This window comes from Acipenser ruthenus, chromosome 22 (assembly GCF_902713425.1).
Source record: "Acipenser ruthenus chromosome 22, fAciRut3.2 maternal haplotype, whole genome shotgun sequence".
Classification (NCBI taxonomy): Eukaryota; Metazoa; Chordata; class Actinopteri; order Acipenseriformes; family Acipenseridae; genus Acipenser; species Acipenser ruthenus.
Window position 1 is genome coordinate 17,820,523 of NC_081210.1, and position 20,959 is coordinate 17,841,481.

Genomic DNA, 20,959 nt, shown 5'->3' on the forward strand with positions numbered 1-20,959 from the left:
AGGGGGGGTATATGTGGCAAAGTGCCCCGCCCCTGTGTGCATTTGTGTGTTCTGTGTTGTATATATGCGTGCGTATGTTAATGTTGGTGTATAGATTGGTACACGGGATATAAGCAGGTCTGTGTTTCACGTGTGTTTAAATTGTATATTTGTATTTAGGCACGGGATTGCACATCACGCACGTGCATTTAAAATATAATATGCAAGCACGGGGTTGCACAGAATTAATTCACGTGCTGGGATTCAAGTGAGTAATTAATTAGTAATTGAATCCCAGCACAACAGTATATATAGATGCACGTTTCTGTCACTCGGGGTTAGGTGTTCGGAAGAGGAGAACGGGTGAGAGAGAGAGAGGAGAGTTAAAATCATTAGAAGTAAAGATAAGTGTGTGTACTCACCGTGTTTGTTTGTCTCCGTGCACCGTTTGTGTTTAGTGCGTTTTGTTTGTCTTTTTACTTTGGCGTATAGTGCCGTGTCCTGTGTTTTGTTACAACCGTTTATTTTCTGTCTGTTTATTCATTAAATGCTGAGCGAAAGCATTCGCTCAGCTCCACCAAACTCCACATCTCTCTGTCGTTTGTGTTCCTGTTTCTGGTCTGACGCCACCCACTCCGGCCGTCTTTGTGACACCCTCCTGTACTGTGGACCCTCGTCAACTGTATTTGTATTTAAGTGATGATAACAAGGAATAAGTAAGCATCTATGATGGAAAAACAGAAGACATATTTTAAAGCTAAAGGTACCTATTACATATTTAAGTGTTTGAACTTATGGATGCATACATCAGTCCAGAAAAGTGTGTAAACATTGTGTATGACATGTATTACATGACTTACTTATTTTTGATTACACATCTCTGGGGAAATCCAATGTATGGTGGTCCCATGTTGATATTACTCCTCCTACCATTATTTTCACACACTGGTATGTATTTTAAGAACACAAACCTTTACATTGGAAGAGGGTGGTGTAATATGTTTTTGATGTGGGTGTTTGATGCAGGTGGTTTTTCACCGGAACTGACAATCAGGTATTGAAATGTATGTGTGCCTACCACATATCTTTGCAAGACAGAAGTTGCATTCAGCATTTCAAAGATGTTCTCTACCATTTATATCTAAAGTTCATAATGTAAATAAATAGGCCTATACCACAAAATATACACATATATCCTATTTAATGAATACTATTTAACTGAAATGAGAGGTTGTTATTCAGCTCATCAGTGCTCATCTGGCTCCTAGGAGATTATTGATTCCAGAACTTTGTCATATCAGGTTTTAAAGGATCCCAGTGATTCAGCATCAATAATATGGCTTGATGACCCACACCATACTCTCACTACCCTCTGTCCTAAGTCTGCCTCCATTTAATTTCCAGCTATGTCATCTGAACACCGTTTATGAGTTTAAATTATTGACTTGGGTTAACTTTCTCATATCCTTTCAACATTATTTTTTCTAGGTTAAATTAATTTCCCTCAACCTAACTAGGGATAACCAGGTAGCCAAGTTTTCCGCAATAAAAACAAAGAAATTCTCTGATAAAAAATAAAACAAAAATAAAAGGCTAAAATTGAGTCCCCCCGTTACATTATAAGATACACAAAGTACTATTGAATAACAGTTAACACAGGAGGTACTTATTGGTACACTTTCAAATTCGAAGGAAGTTACAAGCTCGTCAGAGCGCCTTCAATCAATAATATAAACAAACGTAACATTTTACTTTAAATATTACAAATACGCCTGTGTAGTAATAATAAAAACCAAAAAAATAGTATTTATATTAGTTTATCTCGCGTTAGTCTTTGTCACCAGGATGGCTATTGCGAAACTCATTAACTCGATCTTTAAGGGTCATTTTCAGCATCTTTGTACAGCTTGTTCAGTAGTAACAACGCACTGGATACTGAAGTAAACTGCAGCTGCGTTTCAACACGAATGTGACATTGACAGTGCACCTCGTTCAACCTTGACCTCTGTACACCAGAAGCAGTTTTATTGACCAAGTATGTTTACTAAATTTAAAGCAGAATTGCCTGTGTTGATGATTATATATGATAAGTGTATTGATTTGGTTATCAAACAAAAAAAAGCCCTGCATGTTTTTGCCCCGCCTCAAGTGTAAAACTAAAAATTATCCGATAGCATAGAAAATCCGTGTTTTTCCACGTTATTCCGCAGCAAACGTATTCCTAGGATCCCTGTTCAGAACTCAGTCCTCTAAACCCTGGGATTCGTCTTGTTGCTCATTGCTGGACTCTCTCCAAGGCCACAATGTCCTATATGTAGTGCAGGTTTAGTGTTGAACTCATTTTGTGATCTGCATATAACATTTTTAATTTATTGACATTAAATTTGATTTTACATCATCAAATCAAATTTTATTTATAAAGCACTTTTCATACAAAAAAGAACTGTATAAGACAAAACAAAGAAAATCACAATAAAATACATTGGTATAGAGATCCCAAAACGTGTCACACACACAAAAAATGAACAAACCATTCAATTAAAAACAGCAATTAAAAAAGAGATCAACATTTTTTTTTTGATTACATAATGTTAAATAAAAGATCTAGATTATCTCGTTCATAAAATATGTTTTTATGTTTGTATGTTTCTTAAGAAACACGCTAGTCACTGGTGTCTCGTAATTATTTTCCTTTACAGGAAGTTGTCAGGTGCATGTGCAACTAAAGGAAGCCCCTGAAGGTTAATTTCCTGCACACCCCGTCACTGAAGTGTGTTGAACAGCTCTCTTTGCACTGTGGATCATTCCATGTTTTTTTTTTTTTTTTTAATTACATAACGCAATGTAGTTTTCCATATAATTTCTTTTTTTCATGTCTCAGTCCTAAAATTCTAGGTGATGCAAAACTTTTGGCCACAGCTGAACATGCAGTCTTTCACTACAGTGGATAGGATTGACAGGTTAATACTGAACATGCAGTCTTTTACTGCAGTGGATAGGATTGACATGTTAATACTGAACATGCAGTCTTTCACTGCAGTGGATAGGATTGACATGTTAATACTGAACATGCAGTCTTTCACTGCAGTGGATAGGATTGACATGTTAATACTGAACATGCAGTCTTTTACTGCAGTGGATAGGATTGACATGTTAATACTGAACATGCAGTCTTTCACTGCAGTGGATAAGATTGACATGTTAATACTGAACATGCAGTCTTTCACTGCAGTGGATAGGATTGACATGTTAATACTGAACATGCAGTCTTTCACTGCAGTGGATAGGATTGACATGTTAATACTGAACATGCAGTCTTTCACTGCAGTGGATAGGATTGACATGTTAATACTGAACATGCAGTCTTTCACTGCAGTGGATAGGATTGACATGTTAATACTGAACATGCAGTCTTTTACTGCAGTGGATAGGATTGACATGTTAATACTGAACATGCAGTCTTTCACTGCAGTGGATAGGATTGACATGTTAATACTGAACATGCAGTCTTTCACTGCAGTGGATAGGATTGACATGTTAATACTGAACATGCAGTCTTTCACTGCAGTGGATAGGATTGACATGTTAATACTGAACATGCAGTCTTTTACTGCAGTGGATAGGATTGACATGTTAATACTGAACATGCAGTCTTTCACTGCAGTGGATAGGATTGACATGTTAATACTGAACATGCAGTCTTTCACTGCAGTGGATAGGATTGACATGTTAATACTGAACATGCAGTCTTTTACTGCAGTGGATAGGATTGACATGTTAATACTGAACATGCAGTCTTTTACTGCAGTGGATAGGATTGACATGTTAATACTGAACATGCAGTCTTTCACTGCAGTGGATAGGATTGACATGTTAATACTGAACATGCAGTCTTTCACTGCAGTGGATAGGATTGACATGTTAATACTGAACATGCAGTCTTTCACTGCAGTGGATAGGATTGACATGTTAATACTGAACATGCAGTCTTTCACTGCAGTGGATAGGATTGACATGTTAATACTGAACATGCAGTCTTTTACTGCAGTGGATAGGATTGACATGTTAATACTGAACATGCAGTCTTTCACTGCAGTGGATAGGATTGACATGTTAATACTGAACATGCAGTCTTTCACTGCAGTGGATAGGATTGACATGTTAATACTGAACATGCAGTCTTTCACTGCAGTGGATAGGATTGACATGTTAATACTGAACATGCAGTCTTTTACTGCAGTGGATAGGATTGACATGTTAATACTGAACATGCAGTCTTTCACTGCAGTGGATAGGATTGACATGTTAATACTGAACATGCAGTCTTTCACTGCAGTGGATAGGATTGACATGTTAATACTGAACATGCAGTCTTTTACTGCAGTGGATAGGATTGACATGTTAATACTGAACATGCAGTCTTTCACTGCAGTGGATAGGATTGACATGTTAATACTGAACATGCAGTCTTTCACTGCAGTGGATAGGATTGACATGTTAATACTGAACATGCAGTCTTTCACTGCAGTGGATAGGATTGACATGTTAATATGTGGCAATAATAACGATTAAGCTTGCACTTTTAATTTGTGTATGATACATTTATAGTGATAATGATAGTAAAATGTTGTATAAATTAGAACATCTTTGTTTCAATTAACTCAAGGTATTTGATTATATATCCTCTGCTTTTAAGCTAAAACAATGTATTTATTTATACTTAGCTTTTAGATTTCATAATTATTGTTAAATCATCCTTTTTTGTTATCCAGAACCTATAAGAATGTGCCCATTGTGTTTCTACCTAAAACAAAGACTTTTGTTTCTCTATAAGGACATACTTATTCCCATGTTCTTGGGCAGCAAAGTCAAGGGATTCTGTTTTAATTATTTAAACACCAGCAGCTCACCTTATAAACCTACCTAACCTGGTTGGGTTACATCACAGATAAACACACAGAATGTGTATTTCATACAGGGCTCCAATGCTGATCAAAGGGTGAATGTGCTTTGTGAATGTAGAGGTGCTGTGTTATATATTGTTTATAATATCATTTTTTGTCCATAATTAATAAACACTCAATAGTTCTGAATTAAGAAATACTACAAGAAACTAAAATTCAATGACAAACTTTCAACTGGAAATCTTTTTCAGTGTCTTTCAATGTTAACATGTTTCTTTATCTTTTCTTTCTATAATATTTTGGAAACGTTTTGTGTATTATAATGTTCCAGTGCTGGTGGTTTTCTGTGATATGCATAGATATTTGAGACCAGCTGATTCAGTTTAGCGGTAGACTAAACACATTCGAAACTCAAAGCAAGGACACTGGATTACAGTCCTGAGATAGGAAGATGTTTATTTCAACAGCATTAATAAGGGCTGGTTTGTATTTACAGTACTGTATTACACTGTGGTGTACCAGATAGACATTTCTGAGAGGTCTGTTAAAGCCACAGAGTTGCTTTAAAATTAGTTTTAAAAAGGTGCTGACTGAAGCAGAAATGTACAAAGTGAACTCCAACAATATTTGTCATAGAATATATTTGAATAAACAGCAAACATAATAATTAGACATGTGATGCTAAAAAAAAAGAAAAAACGATACATTTAATTATTTCTTTTATTTTTTAAACATTACAGTCATGGGAGTAATTGTATATTGTTAATAATAATAATAATAATAATAATAATAATAATAATAATAATAATGGACTAGAGTAAATGCTTTCATAGTTTGAACCTCTGACCATATCAATGATATAGACCAGATTATAGTAGTGGTGCACAGCTGTTATCTATTATTCTTTCAATCAAATGTCTTTAAAAAGAAATCCTATTTTTAATTTGAATAGCAATCAAGAATAATCACGCTGGTCATCAGCAGTTGTAACATTTGTATGCCAGCAATGTTGTTAAAACAAAACAATATGTTTAGATCATTTGAAAAATGTTAATCAGACAATACGGCTTTTAGTTCTCTAAAATATTTCTAAGCCTATGTCATTGCACACCCTGATTGTCTCTGCTACTTCACATGTTAATATCTCATAAACCACACGAGAGGCCATCTTAATAGTTTCAATGTTACCATCACAATCTAAAGGTACTGTTCACTTCCATTTGTGACCTAAAACATCCGAACTATTGTAGTCATGGACTTGTGGTTGGGTGATGTAGTCAAGTTTGATCATTGGTATTTTACAAGAAAATGTACCCTTTAGTGGTAGTCATTTTACAACACTGCCACGGCAAAAGATTCATATGGCAAAAACAATTGAGATGGTGTTTTCATATTTACAGGGTTTGATAAAACCAATATGCTACATGTATTGAACATGACAATAAAATATAGTGAGGTCATCTTTGCAGTCAAATTGTAATGAGGGCAGCAGTGTAGAGTAGTGGTTAGGGCTCTGGACTCTTGACCAGGGGGTCGTGGGTTCAATCCCAGGTAGGGGACCCTGCTGTTGTACCCTTGGGCAAGGTACTTTACCTAGATTGCTCCAGTAAAAACCCAACTGTATAAATGGGTAATTGTACGTAAAAAAATAATGTGATATCTTGTAACAATTGTAAGTCGCCCTGGATAAGGGTGTCTGCTAAGAAATAAATAATAATAATAATAATAATGAATGACCCCTACTGGCTGAATAGGCACATTGTATGTGTACATAAAAGACATGACTACAAACTTGCTGGTAAACTTTCTTATGTTCTCGTTTCAGCTGCCTCTTGTTCTGCTGCTTCTTGTAATTGCTATAGGAATTTCATACCAGCATCTACATACAGCAGGTATATGTACAACCAAAATGACATCTAAAACCATACAACTTTCACAGATGCTTTCTGTTCATATTGTAAGACTGCTGAGACTTTGTGTGGGTTTGTAAATCAAGACCATTCCAGATATTGTTTCCAAGAAGGTGATTTCTAATCACAGTCCAACATTACAGGCATTCCACATTAAACTCACGGACCGTTCTCTCGCTGCATAATGTGAGCACACCACCACAAGACACACGCCCGCTTTTTCTTTTTTTTTTCCCCTAGCGGAACTGAGCTCCCCCCAAAACATTCCCCCTAGGAAACACTATATCACAAACTCTTATTGATTTACTTTTAAACACTGTACTGTTTCACTTTCAGTTAACAATAAATGTTATTTAGACTTTCTAATTATTAAAACTAATACCCCTTGATTAACCATTTAAATATAACTGTTACAATATCAGTAGCATTAGCAACATTTATATGAATTTAACCAACCAATGGGTGTTAAATAAAACAAAATAAAAAAAATAAAAAAAGATATCAAAATATTTTGAAACAAATATTCATGGAAAGCTTTGTTAAGGTTCATTCAATCCGAGGAGCCTTTATTTGGTCTGCCACTCTGCTAAAGAAAGTTTTGGGCTGGTTTCACAGATTTTTGATTAGCACCCATCCTGGACTACCCAGTGTAACGGTAGGTAGATCTGTGGTAATCAGTTTTATGACAATTGGATTTCTTCTGAAGAAAATGGTGAAGAGTCTCTTGCTTGACAGTGGCTTTGATGCATTTAAACCGGATGATGTGTGAGAGATGAGGTTTATGATAACTCATAAAAGGCTGATTATCTCAATAAATTACAAGCAAACTGCTTCCATAGCTGTTGATAGAGTTTTTTTTACTTTTAGAGGTGATGCTGGTGATGTTGAATTAATGCACCTGTGACGTGGCATCGGCCATTTCTATTTAAATTGTCTTTGAAAATGTTACTAAATTTGAATCTTCATGTTTTAACCTACCTATGGGTATTGTACGATAATCATCTAGCGGACTGTTTCTGTCATTTTAAGGTCTGGCACCCACCCACCATTTGTTTATTTAAAAGAAATGAAGACATAACTTTTAGCTTAAGTTCCAATACATTGTTTTAATTGCATTTGCTAAGTGGGATGAAAATAAAAGTTCCCCCAGTGGAGGATTCACACATCATAGGTTTCATTAACCACACTAAGCCAAGTTACACGATTAATGACTTTTACCCACTTAGGTGTTAAACTTCCACTGGGGGACGATTGCATTGTACCCGATCTTTTATTCCATTACAGACAGAAACACAATACAATACCACCGGCAGCTCTGCGGTCAGCACCTTGTATTTAAACCTGCTCTGCAGACTGCAAGACCAAACTCAAACTCAGCTTTCACACAGAAGGAAGTGACACAACAAAGAGCAATGGTCTGCAGAGTGATTCTTCTTGCACTGCTCACAGTATGCATAGCATCTGCTGTAGATGGTAAGCACTGATCTCTCTTCTACTTTCATATTTACAAGCAGGCGGGTTATTCTGATAGAAAATGCATTCAATGCAACAACTTGAGAAGTGTAACCCTTTTTAATTAGAGAAGAATGCAGGCAGACAGTTTGTGATTCTAACTGTAAACTGCTCGGAGAGTTTTCATACATGCATAAGACTTCAGTTTATATTAACTTAGTTCTTTAGATGAAGATACTTTTGGAGTGATTTATATTTTCACAAGGCTGGTTTAATGCCTTCAAATGGTAAGTCAGTGAACCAATCTGCTATATTGAACAACTAAGGCAATATAAGACATGCAGTTTTTGTAAAATCGGGCTGAAAGTCAGAAAGACCTAATCATTTGCAAGACAAACGTCCCAACATCTACAGATCTCAGTGCTTTATGTGTACTTCAGGTGTTGCAGCGGGGGTATTTTGTGTAGTAGGAACAATGCAGTTTGAGGAGAAACTGAAATATCAGCAAAGACCAAAGACCTGCTCTATTGAAGGCAGGTCTTCAATCAGCGATTTACTTTAGTTAATGAACTGGTATACCAGCTTACTACCATTTTAACAAAGTGTTTCACGAGAACACTTTGCGCAGTGTCTCTAATTGCATGTATGATGTACACCATTATTGCACTCTTAACAATTACAGTACATTGTCCATACACGCTGTCAGACTCGATATTGTAATTAAACATGCAGCTGTACTGAAGCTACACTGTGCTCTTACAGTGCAGGTGTAATGTTAAGTGTTCTTCCCAATGACCCGTCATTTTTAAATCTTGAAATTCACAGTTTCAGGGCACAGTGGTTCTCGATGCTTGTGCCGCACCGTAAAGGAAGGTCTTCCTGTCAGACGCATAACCAAAGTTGAAATTATTCCTCGGAGCAGCTCCTGTGACAATATTGAGATCATGTAAGTATGGCAATAGTTCATTTGTTCATTTAGAATTTGTAATTTGTTACATACAGGACATTGATGTACAACAGCCCTTTATCGTACATGTTATCTCTGAAAACTATATTTATTATTTATTATAATATACTATATTTATTTATTATATAACAACATACAACCGAGATCAAACACTTTCTGTGCTAAAACAAGTTTTGAAAGGATAATACACTCCTACTAGTGGAAATAGTACCAGTTTACAGATTTGGATCACAGAGTGGCAAACTTGTGTCTGTGATTCCTTTGTGATGAAATCAGAGAGACGCACCTGAGGCTTGTAGTGTGTTTATATAACGGACAACGTACAGAAATTAATGAACTTCCATCAGGTGGCACTCATTTTAAGGTGTCATTTGTTATATGTATTGAGAACAGAATCATTTATTCCCCCAAAGCTGGCTCTCAATGTTATCAATAAAACTCTTTCCACTAAAAGACAAATCCATGCAGTCTAAAACGCATCCTACCCAACACTTTATTTAGCATTTTGGAAGTTCCTTATTAACTATAGTAATCCAGTGGATTGTTTGAAAACTGATACATGCGTATGGTAAATGTATCTTTTACGGTCTCTCTGTACAGTGCTACCTTGAAAAATGGGATTCAGGTGTGTTTGAATCCAGAGGCTCCAAGAGTACAAAAAGCCCTCAGCCGGCTGATGGAAAGGTACGTTGCAGTCGTTGGTTTTTAAGACTCATTCTTGTTATGCACAGTGCTGGGGAGTAATGCATTACATGTAAATCGTGACTGTAATAAAGTAACAATGAGGTAACGGATTACATTTTATGTGAAAAAAATAATATACTTTTTACATAAAAGAAGACTACAGTTAATGCATAAAATCAGAACGCACTTCATCAGTGCGAGTCAAACCTTGAACGTGCTTTTCATATCATCTTGCTAAATAAATGTCATGTCAGAGGAGGAAACGAGTGGGTTTGATAGCTTGTTATCTAAGAAGTAACTATTATAAGCATTATAACTGTTACAAAACTGACACTAAAAATAATTATAGTTGTTTAATGATATGAACAAATAATGTTGTTAGCACAGTATCACTTTTAAGTGATAGTGTTGTTTTATGGTAGAACACAGAATAAATGACAAGGGGTTTCTAATTAACCACAGTTCCTTTAACCTAAGGAGAAAGTCAAACTGTTCTTTAAATGTGTAAATGAAGATCTTCAGAATATATTGTTTGTCCATTTTCTGATTATTTTACCTGAATTGTGTTTGACAGGAACAGCTCCAAACCAAATCCAACTATCTGAAAGTCTTCACTGAGATCCCAATGAAGATTCAATGGAAGAGGCACCTTGATTATTCCATAGCTACCTTCATTTAAAAAAAAAAAAAAATTTCTAATACATTTAATTAATTGAAGTTAAAATAATTGAGTAATATATCTTTAAATATCTATCTAGCTAGCTAGCTATCTATCTATCTATCTATCTATCTATCTATCTATCTATCTATCTATCTATCTATATATATATATATATATATATATATATATATATATATATATATATATATATATATATACACACACACACACACGTTTGCCTTTGTTTTGTTTTCTCTGTGTGCACTATAGGCCTATATTTTGTATGCAAAGCTTGCTTACTGCCTTCAAATAAAGTTTTAAAACTGAACATTCTGTTAGAGATTGTGTATTTCTCTTAATTTAGACACTGTCATCTACTGGCTAAATAGTGAAAATCATTATAAAATGAAACAGTTTATTTGACAAAAGAAATAGCCTACAGTAGAGATGTTAAATTCGATATCTCAGGAATTATAAAATAAGACAAAGGCTACTTGTATGATCTAATGGGAGTCAGACAATTCCATGACTAACCTGTTATGGAAAACCTGAATTATACAGTTAACCTGAGAAGCAATCAAATTACTAAAACAGTATATGCTACTGTATGTATGTATGTATGTATAATTATATATATATACACACATATACATATACACACCAAGAGAAAGACTTGGGTATATAACCAAAGGTGTAGAGTACAAATCCAAGGAGGTTGCATAATGCACTGGTGAGAACACACGTGGAATACGGTGTCTAAATTCTGGTCAGCATAGTACTGAAGTGACATTGTGGCCCTGAACAGAGTCCAGCAAAGAGCAACCACACTAATCCCAGAGTTTAAAGGAAATGGCTTTGAAGATAGGTTGAAGGAACTCAATCTATTTAGCCCAGAACAGAGGCTTTCCACCAGCGGTACTTCTAAGGGTCACAGGGGGTACGCAGGACAACTCAGAAATGGAAAAAATGTCAATGAAAATAATGATCTTGAATTGATTTAACAGTATTATACAGTAGTATATCTAAACCACTGTGCATAAATATTGCATTTTTGTTTAGCAGCTCAAAGGTTACAGTCTGACTATAGTTTGGAAATGACCATCCACCTCTACAAATGTGATTTGGATTGAGCCTGTTTGCACTCTGATATTAGGAGCGGCTGTATTTTACTAACAGCAAGAGTGCATACGATTTGGGATTACTTATAAGTTAACCTAGAACAAAGAAGAATTAGAGGGGATATGATTGAAGTCTTTAAAATCTTAAAAAGGCATTGACCTAACCTGAACCAATACTTTAAACGCGGTACACAAACCAAGACATAGTTGGAAATTAAGTGAATAGACTTGGGACAGAGGGAAGAAAACACTTCAGAGTGTTGAGGGCATGGAATGGGCTACCTAGTCATGTTGAGGCAGAATCACTGGGATCTTTTAAGGACCCAACTTGACCAAATTGTGAGATCAATCAGCTACAAGGAAATGGACGAGCTCAGATGGGCCGAATGGCCTCCTCTCATTTGTACACGTTCTTATCTTAAATCAGATAGCAAACTACAATTAAGGTAAACATTGCACTGGTAGACCATCAACGAATGTGCTTATCACATCTTCGAGGTGTTTCAGTTCCAGGATATGGATCCTCTTATGGGTCTTGAAAAAGAAACTAGCTGCCTGTATTAACTGCAGCGCGTTCAAACAAATCTTTAAATATTTACCAATAGACAGCTTATGATAAACCCAATTCCAGTGAGACATAGTGATTTAGAAGGAACATTTATGAAGATTTCCACATGCCACCTTGAAGGAGGAAAATAAAGATTCACTACACAAAGGTTGAAACAGATATATCATTTATTGTTCAACCATAAGTAGGAAAATACATAGGTGTAAAAGAAACAAGCTGACCCTATATAAACATAAAACTAGTTTAAAGATAACCAGGAAAACTGTTAAGGATAACAGTAGATTGAAAATCCCTTGTTTACCATTAGGACCCTACAGTTCCTAATATTTATTTAAAAACAGCTGCCTTTTTTGATGTAACATTCTTTTAAACTGTGTGTTTTTGCTGGTTTTTCACAAATGGTAAACAAGAGTTGGTCCAGTGCATTACATAGTGGAACATATGTATTCGTCAGCCATCTAAAGATATGCAATCCTGATCATTTACACTACTATCACTACTTGCAAACAGGAGGTGGCAATCATAGATTTACACAAAGCTTAGGAATGGAAATTAAAAACTGCTGTTCAGATGTGCATTTCTGCAAAATGGATCAGGGCTGTCAACAACAAAATATCCAAAATGAACAGTTATTGCCAAGTTCTTTCTACTCTAAACAAATGGAAAGATGATTTTAATTTTGCAAGCAAAACAAGGACTTTTAGAAATGCAAATCACTTCTTCTAAATCTGACCACAGCTATGACTCCTCAAAAAAAAAAAAAGTACACAAAGATGCAACAGATTCATGTGTGTGTGTGTGTGTGTAAGTGTGGTACTAAAATAACCTTTTGCGCTTTCAGGAATATATACAGCATCCTGGAAAAAAGTGTTGTACCACCCCCTGCTGGTTTGTGGTGCTTTGGGGTGGGACATTCCTTTGTAAATATCTTGGTATCCCTGACTAGATACTAGTCTGCTCTTTCATATATGGAAATTAATTTAAAGAGCAAGCAGTCACACAAGAGCAGTGGTACCCCAAAATGTTACACATTTTCTAGAAATACTGATCGACTGTGGGAGGAAAAAGTTGTGCCCTTTCCCCACTCAGACCCCTTCTTTACTTAACATTTTGGTACTCTGAATAGATCATTGTTCCCTCATCAAATAGAGATCAATCAATAAAACATTATGCATTTACCAGCCGAGATATTTATTCTTGACTTTACCCCAGAAATACAAGTTTTACAGTGTTAACTGCCAAGACTGGTCTATTTTATTGGTCTAAAATGCAATGTGTCTAAATACCCCTGGTGTTCTCACAAGGAAGGATATATACCTTGTTATCACTCCCCGTTACAATTGGGGAAAAAACAACATGAGAAATATCACTCAGTAAAAACTGGTCATATTTTGGGTGAAACTACTTTTGTGAGATGTCTTGCTTAAAAAGTTGATATTTAAATAATTGCTTAAATTAAATAAAAGGGTTACTATTATTTATTAAGGGATACCACGATCTTTAGAAAACTAGGGAGGAGTCTTAGTGAAAAAAATAAACCCAGTAATTTACACCACTAGCTGGGGCTAAAGAGACATGCGAAACAAACTAAAGCTACAAGTCTTGAGATTATTTGGTAAAAAAAATGAACACTTATTTTTAAAAACAAAAAACAAACAAAAAAAGGGGGACATACCCTGATTTGTGCCCTGCTAATATAAAATTGTAACCCCAGTGTTAGCAGCATTAAAAATCTATAATTCAGACTGCTAACATCTCTAAAGAAGTCAGAATTTGGTTTCACACACACATTTTATATATATAAAAACACACATTACTATTGTATATCATGACACATTAACAGCACAATGTTTAAGAAAGGAAACAGGAGTAAACACCTTTTATTCACACTTTACAAAAGAAACTACGTATTTAATCTACTACAATACTACCAGCGTCTTAAAGTACTAATTACAAACTGGACATGTTTGCACAAAAAAAATATATATATACTGTGTAATTGCAGGTCCCAGACAAGGACTTCAGATCAAAATGTTTCTGTAAAATTTGCTAAAATCTAAATGCAAGTTTGAGCATTTTTAATTTATTTTCTTAAAAACTTGAATAGAAATAGGAAGATTAATTTTCAGGTATAGCTGCACAATTGATCTACATTAAGTGCTTGTCAATTGTTCTTCATTCAGTGCAGCAATTCATGGCTGCAATTTGTAATTCATACAAAATGTATGACTTCCTAGATCAGTGGTTCCCAACCCTGGTCCTAGGGACTCTGTGTCTGCTGGCTTTCATTCCAACTGAGCTCTCAATTACTTAACTAGACTCTTAATTAAACTGATAATTTGCTTAATTATACCTTTTTAATTGGTTTTCAGCTCTTAAAACAGGTTGCTGAGTTTAAGTTATAAAATGTTATAGCTAACTTGAAATCTGCAAATTATCAGTCCAATTAAGGATCTAGTTAAGTAATTGAGAGCTCAGTTGGAATGAAAACTAGCAGACACAGGGGGTCTCCCCAGGACCAGGGTTGGGAACCACTGTCCTAAAATCACACTGACCACCATATCCTGTTCTTTTTTGATTCCCTGCCTGCAGATGAAACAAAACAAGCTAGACCAGGCTATAGCTCATTGAGAAAGCCTTCCCTTTAAAAAAAAAAAAAAAACAACAAAAAAACACACCTTATACAGAAAGCACTGCAACAGCTAAACTAGAAGATCTTTACACTTGGCTTAATGTGAATATACTACAGATGGCACCATACACAAATAGAATATATAGCAATGTCCTAGCTTAACAGAAGAGCATGGTTTGGTCACTATGAATATAGAATTATCTTTAATAGTTGCATGGGCGATTAGTCTGTTGGGGGTGGGATGGGGGGTTTTACGCTGCTGAAAAACTAAATTTTAAAAGCCCAACCAAAGAATGTTAAGATCAGAGCACACAATGAATGACAAAAAGGTATCACATGATTAATGTTCCTTAATGAAAAACAGATTCAAAAGCACTGTGCAAAAGAGATGAAAGCAATGCCAAGGACTGGCAGGTGTAAAATTTAATTTGCCGTTCTCTACCTGATCAATATGGTATTCAAGAATCCATGAGAACAAAAATGCCACAGCTTATACAAAAGTTCATAAAATCTTCACAAATGCGTACAGTATTTAAAAAAAAAAAAATCTGAAAAGAGGTTGTACAGGTATTCTCTGCTTGCACAGGCAGTGCTGTTTGAAAACGAGAGGCACATTTTTTTTTTACATTTATTTATTAACTTTTTTTTTTTTTTTTTAAAAGAGTGTGGTCCTATCAAATTGATTTTCCCCAGCAGCTCAAATTGTATTTGTTCCCTCCCTCAATTTGTTTTGCAGACAGGTCAAAAATCAAACTTAATATTAACAGTCCTTAAGAGGATATGTCAGAATAAAAGGTCATGATTTTTTTCCTCCATGTGGCCAAGCAGAGAATGCAGAAAAGCAAGTTCAATAGAACTGAAATAGGGAGAGGGAATATACAAAAAACAGGAGCTGCATAATTAAGGGGCTAGAAAGCTGGTTTTAAGGACTAGACAAAGCGGATTTGAAAAAAGCTTTTCTAGAAATTAAAATAAGCAATGTTCTCAAAATAAAATGTGGTACATATGGGCAATTTAACCCAGAACAGTGCAAATATTAGCAGAGAACACTTGTTAACGTCTTTACAAGCTGGTAATTTTCTTTTAATTACAAATGAAACAGATAAAAATGTAGCCTTAGTTTACAAATACAATCATTTTCCCAAATTTTAAATTTCTTTTAAAGTACAAAAATGACATTAATATTGTCTTTTGTGGTTCATATACAATCATTAAAGGCTAAATCCAAATTCTATTTTATACAAACACTTTTCTGTAAAAACCTTGGGAGTGAAGTATGGAAAGAACTGTTTAAAGATTGCTACTACTGGCTTCAAAATAGTAGTGCTACAGATTTAATATTTCAAATCTATACTCTGAGGCTTAAAACTGTATATTACTGTATGAAAACAAGGTGGTAAACAGCAAGAAACCAAAAGGTGGGTGCTAAAAAAACACCCCAACCTTTCAGCTCATATAACAGTATACAAAGTATTAAGGGGCTCATAACTACATTGTGCTGAATAGCAGACTTATTAAACTTTTTAAAACAGATGAAAAAAAAAATAAATAGAAAAAAAAAACATCCCTGTTGGCCATACCTCACTCCTCTATATTTTGATTTTACAAGTTAGTTTACAAGATCGTTCCATGCCCTCTGAAAGGTTAGCGACTACCTCCTGCCAGGAAGATGGATTCCATTGACAGGAGGCACATAGGGCAGTATAAGCTCCAGTTGTGCAAAAAGAGAGAAGTGGTCAGAAGGGATGTGCGGGTGCGGACAGCCACTGATATTGTTCTCAATAAGCCAGTGAGGGTCCAGTGGCCCGAGGATGCCCAATACATTAAGCAGAGGCTTGGAGTAAAAGATATAGTCGATAACACCCTGGAACAAAACAAAATGAAATTCTTCATTAAATACTGCATCCAACGTGACCATTATTTTATAAATGCTTTATCCAAGAAGTTTCACTTATTTTGCATTAGCAACATTTATGAATGAGGGGGGACCATTTCGGCCCATCAATGCCTGTCCGGCTCTGTAACTTGTTGATCAAAACTTAGGTCGGGTCTTAAATTGTTCAAGCATAACTTAAAATCAATCCACTCTCAGGGCAGCAGTGTGGAGTAGTGGTTAGGGCTCTGGACTCTTGACCGGAGGGTCATGGGTCAATCCCAGGTGGGGGACACTGCTGCTGTACCTTTGAGCAAGATACTTTACCTAGAGTGCTCCAGTAAAAACCCAAATGTATAAATGGGTAATTTTATGTAAAAAATAATGTGTAAAAAAATAATGTAATTGTATGTAAAAAAATAATGTGATATCTTTTAACAATTGTAAGTCACCCTGGATAAGGGCATCTGCTAAGAAATAAATAAGAAGAATATCCCAAGATAATGAATATTGATCCTTGAAATAAAATTAGTGCTAGGTTTCCATCTGCACCATGAAACCAATAAAACTTGTGAGCTACAGGCTTTTCTACCTGCAGTCAGATGCAATTCACCTAGTAGTTGAAATAAAAAAAGGGCAAATATTGTTGTCCTAACTGTCATTATCTGAAGCCCACAGTCCAAACTGGGCCCTATGAAATCAGTTTGACTTTGTTCTGCTGCTCATTAAGCCATACTGTTTGCATCACTGTCAAAATCAGTCCAGGTGATAGATGGAAACATTGCATAACTACATCTTAAAACAGACATCAATTAAATCTGTATGTGCAAACTAAGCTCTTACAGCCAGTTTTGGACACCTTTGGGAAGCACAAAAAATTGCCTGCACTTCTTGATGATGAATACCAGTCTCCCAAAATGAAGACAAGCAACTAACATTTTCACATTCTTAATTAAAACAAAATTAGTACAATATTAGGCGACGCGCCACATCACAACTCACCTTGAAGTCGAAAGTGTAGTTAGTGTAAGGCATAAGGCCATTCTCATAGGCACTCTTCAGCTTAAAGCCATGAGTTATCCTTCCATTTGAAGTTCCATTCTTCCCATTGCAGTTGAAGTTGGTCAGACTGTCGCTGTACCGCTTGTCTTTAAAATCCTTGTGAGTTGTGTCAACCCCTCCAGTGCTGAGGTATTCCACAACACCTAAAACAAAAAACAAGACAGAAATGATAGAAATGACCCTCATTCCTTTTTAATGTGTTTTTGGGCACCATATGCAAACTTGTGGATATCCATAAATTCAACAGCTTTCAGTAGTAATGCCGTTTGTCTCAAGGATTTGCCATCTTGCAGTAAACATGAACAATCCAAGGGAGAGTACAACGTCTGCAGCCGTCAAGATTTCTGCTCCTTGCAGGCCAATCAATTATCACCAGCAAATCAGACGCTGGAGTTGTGCAGACCTGCCTCTCCTGCTGCATTTTTGCACTTTAATGAAAATGCATCTCGGATTAAAGTTTTACTGGATCCATCGAACAATGATAAATGTCATTTTACATACAAAATGCCAAGAGTTCTCAATCTTGATTTACAAAGAACTCCTACACTTAATTATTTCCATCACCAGTGAAATAGTAAATTATAAAGATTAGAGAAACAACCCACTAAAGATTGTATAAACACCAGGTCTTACCAGAGTCCGGCAGGGAGTTGAGATCAGCACAAAGTACAAGCGGGATGGCGTTTGCTTCCCCGGAAACCGATGACAATTTTAGACTGCGAGAAGCCTTGTCAATAATGTTTTTGACCTCAGAGAGGAACATCATGGTCTGAACCAACTTGACATCAGGGTATTCTGGATCCCAATGCATGTGTGCATTAGCCACAAGGATTAACTGCTTTTCCATACCGTGAAGGGACTTCCCAGCTATGGTGAAAAACACAACATTATTCTATTCAGATCACATTTAAAAAACATGGAGCACCATGCACTAAAAAACTAAAATAATTCAGTGGTCTCCCACAGTTTAAACACGATCACTGCAACAATTTTGCCAAAAACTTGTAAAAATTAAAAGGGTTAATGAGTCTCAACATTTCTCCCAAATTCCAAATAAAAATATTGTCATTTAGAGCATTTATTTGCAGAAAATGACAACTGGTCAAAATAACAAAAAAGATGCAGTGTTGTCAGACCTCGAATAATGCAAAGAAAATAAGTTCATATTCATTTTTAAACAACACAATACTAATGTTTTAACTTAGGAAGAGTTCAGAAATGAATATTTGGTGGAATAACCCTGATTTTCAAGCACAGCTTTCATGCGTCTTGGCATGCTCTCCACCAGTCTTTCACATTGATGCTGGGTGACTTTATGCCGCTCCTGGCGCAAAAATTCAAGCAGCTCGGCTTTGTTTGATGGCTTGTGACCATCCATCTTCCTCTTGATCACATTCCAGAGGTTTTCAATGGGGTTCAGGTTTGGAGATTGGGCTGGCCATGACAGGGTCTTGATCTGGTGGTCCTCCATCCACACCTTGATTGACCTGGCTGTGTGGCATGGAGCATTGTCCTGCTGGAAAAACCAGTCCTCAGAGTTGGGGAACATTGTCAGAGCAGAAGGAAGTGAGTTTTCTTCCAGAACAACCTTGTACTTGGCTTGATTCATGCATCCTTCACAAAGACAAATCTGCCCGATTCCAGCCTTGCTGAAGCACCCCCAGATGAGTCCAATTTTCAGCTTTGCCCAACACCTGGTCGTCTAATGGTTAGACGGAGACCTGGAGAGGCCTACAAGCCACAGTGTCTCGCACCCACTGTGAAATGTGGTGGAGGATCGGTGATGATCTGGGGGTGCTTCAGCAAGGCTGGAATCGGGCAGCTTTGGCATGAATCAAGCCAAGTACAAGGTTGTCCTGGAAGAAAACTTGCTTCCTTCTGCTCTGACAATGTTCCCCAACTCTGAGGATTGGTTTTTCCAGCAGGACAATGCCCCATGCCACACAGCCAGATATAGATATATATATATATATATATATATATATATATATATATATATATACACACACACACACACACATACAGTGCCTTGCAAAAGTATTCAGACCCCTGACCAATTCTCTCATATTACTGAATTACAAATGGTACATTGAAATTTTGTTCTGTTTGATATTTTATTTTAAAACACTGAAACTCAAAATCAATTATTGTAAGGTGATATTGGTTTTATGTTGGGAAATATTTTTAAGAAAAATAAAAAACTGAAATATCTTGCTTGCATAAGTATTCAACCCCCACACATAAATATTTGTTAGAGCTACCTTTCGCTGCAATAACAGCTTTAAGTCTTTTGGGGTAAGTGTGTACCAGCTTTGCACACAGTGTCAGAGTGATTTTGGCCCATTCTTCTTGGCAGATTTGCTCCAGGTTGTTCAGGTTGGTTGGACGACGCTTGTGGACTGCAATTTTCAAATAGTGCCACAGATTCTCAATGGGATTGAGATCAGGACTTTGACTGGGCCACTGTAGGACATTCACCTTTTTGTTCTTGAGCCACTCCAATGTTGCTTTGGCCTTGTGCTTGGGATCATTGTCCTGCTGAAATGTGAATTTCCTCCCAAGCTTCAGTTTTTTAGCGGAATGAAGCAGGTTCTCTTGCAGTATTTCCCTGTATTTTGCTCCATCCATTCTTCCTTCAATTTTAACAAGATGCCCAGTCCCTGCTGATGAGAAGCATCCCCACAGCATGATGCTGCCACCACCATACTTCACTGTAGGGATGGTGTGTCTTGAGGCATGGGCAGTGTTAGGTTTGCGCCACACATAGCGCTTTGAGTTTTGGCCAAAAAGCTCCATCTTGGTCTCATCTGACCACAAAACCTTTTCCCACATCGCAGCTGAGTCACTCTCATGCTTTCTGGCAAACTCCAGACGTGCTTTCAGGTGGTACTTTTTGAGTAACGGCTTCTTTCTTGCCACCCTCCCATACAGGCCAGTGTTATGCAGAGCTCTTGATATGGTTGACTGGTGCACCATTACTCCACTCCCAGCCACTGAACTCTGTAGCTCCTTCAAAGTGATTGTTGGCCTCTCTGTGGCTTCTCTCACAAGTCTCCTTGTTTGAGCGCTGAGTTTTGAGGGACGGCCTTTTCTTGGCAGTGCCTGGGTGGTGTGATGCAGCTTCCACTTCCTGATTATTGATCCAACTG

At 36.5% G+C, this 20,959-nt stretch overlaps 2 protein-coding genes across 3 annotated transcripts in view; one reads left to right on the forward strand and one right to left on the reverse strand.

Annotated features, from left to right (window-relative positions):
• The first annotated feature begins 329 nt into the window (after positions 1-329).
• On the forward strand, positions 330-10,663 carry LOC131699511 (alveolar macrophage chemotactic factor-like). Its single transcript, XM_058996585.1, has 6 exons — positions 330-342; positions 6,709-6,775; positions 8,078-8,266; positions 9,071-9,191; positions 9,813-9,896; positions 10,471-10,663. Exons 3-6 carry the CDS (start codon positions 8,206-8,208, stop codon positions 10,499-10,501), a joined length of 297 nt encoding a protein of 98 aa, XP_058852568.1. The 5' UTR covers positions 330-342; positions 6,709-6,775; positions 8,078-8,205; the 3' UTR covers positions 10,502-10,663.
• A 3,430-nt stretch (positions 10,664-14,093) lies between these two features.
• LOC117431089 (CCR4-NOT transcription complex subunit 6) overlaps positions 14,094-20,959 on the reverse strand; it is a 34,298-nt gene continuing 27,432 nt past the window's right edge. For both annotated transcript variants that reach the window (XM_058996043.1, XM_034051717.3), the window contains exons 10-12: positions 18,444-18,677; positions 17,751-17,953; positions 14,094-16,739 (exon numbers count right to left, since the gene is read on the reverse strand). In XM_058996043.1, coding sequence (XP_058852026.1) covers positions 16,527-16,739; positions 17,751-17,953; positions 18,444-18,677 — 650 coding nt within the window. In that variant the 3' untranslated portion in view covers positions 14,094-16,526. The remainder of the gene's footprint in view (positions 16,740-17,750; positions 17,954-18,443; positions 18,678-20,959) is intronic.

What these genes read in the sequence shown, in the direction of transcription:
- LOC131699511 (XM_058996585.1), top strand. Translation starts at nt 8,206, where the DNA reads ATGGTCTGCAGAGTGATTCTTCTTGCACTGCTCACAGTATGCATAGCA. An exon ending in CATAGCATCTGCTGTAGATG is followed by an intron (nt 8,267 to 9,070) that starts GTAAGCACTGAT and finishes TGAAATTCACAG; the next exon opens with TTTCAGGGCACAGTGGTTCT. An exon ending in CTCAGCCGGCTGATGGAAAG is followed by an intron (nt 9,897 to 10,470) that starts GTACGTTGCAGT and finishes TGTGTTTGACAG; the next exon opens with GAACAGCTCCAAACCAAATC.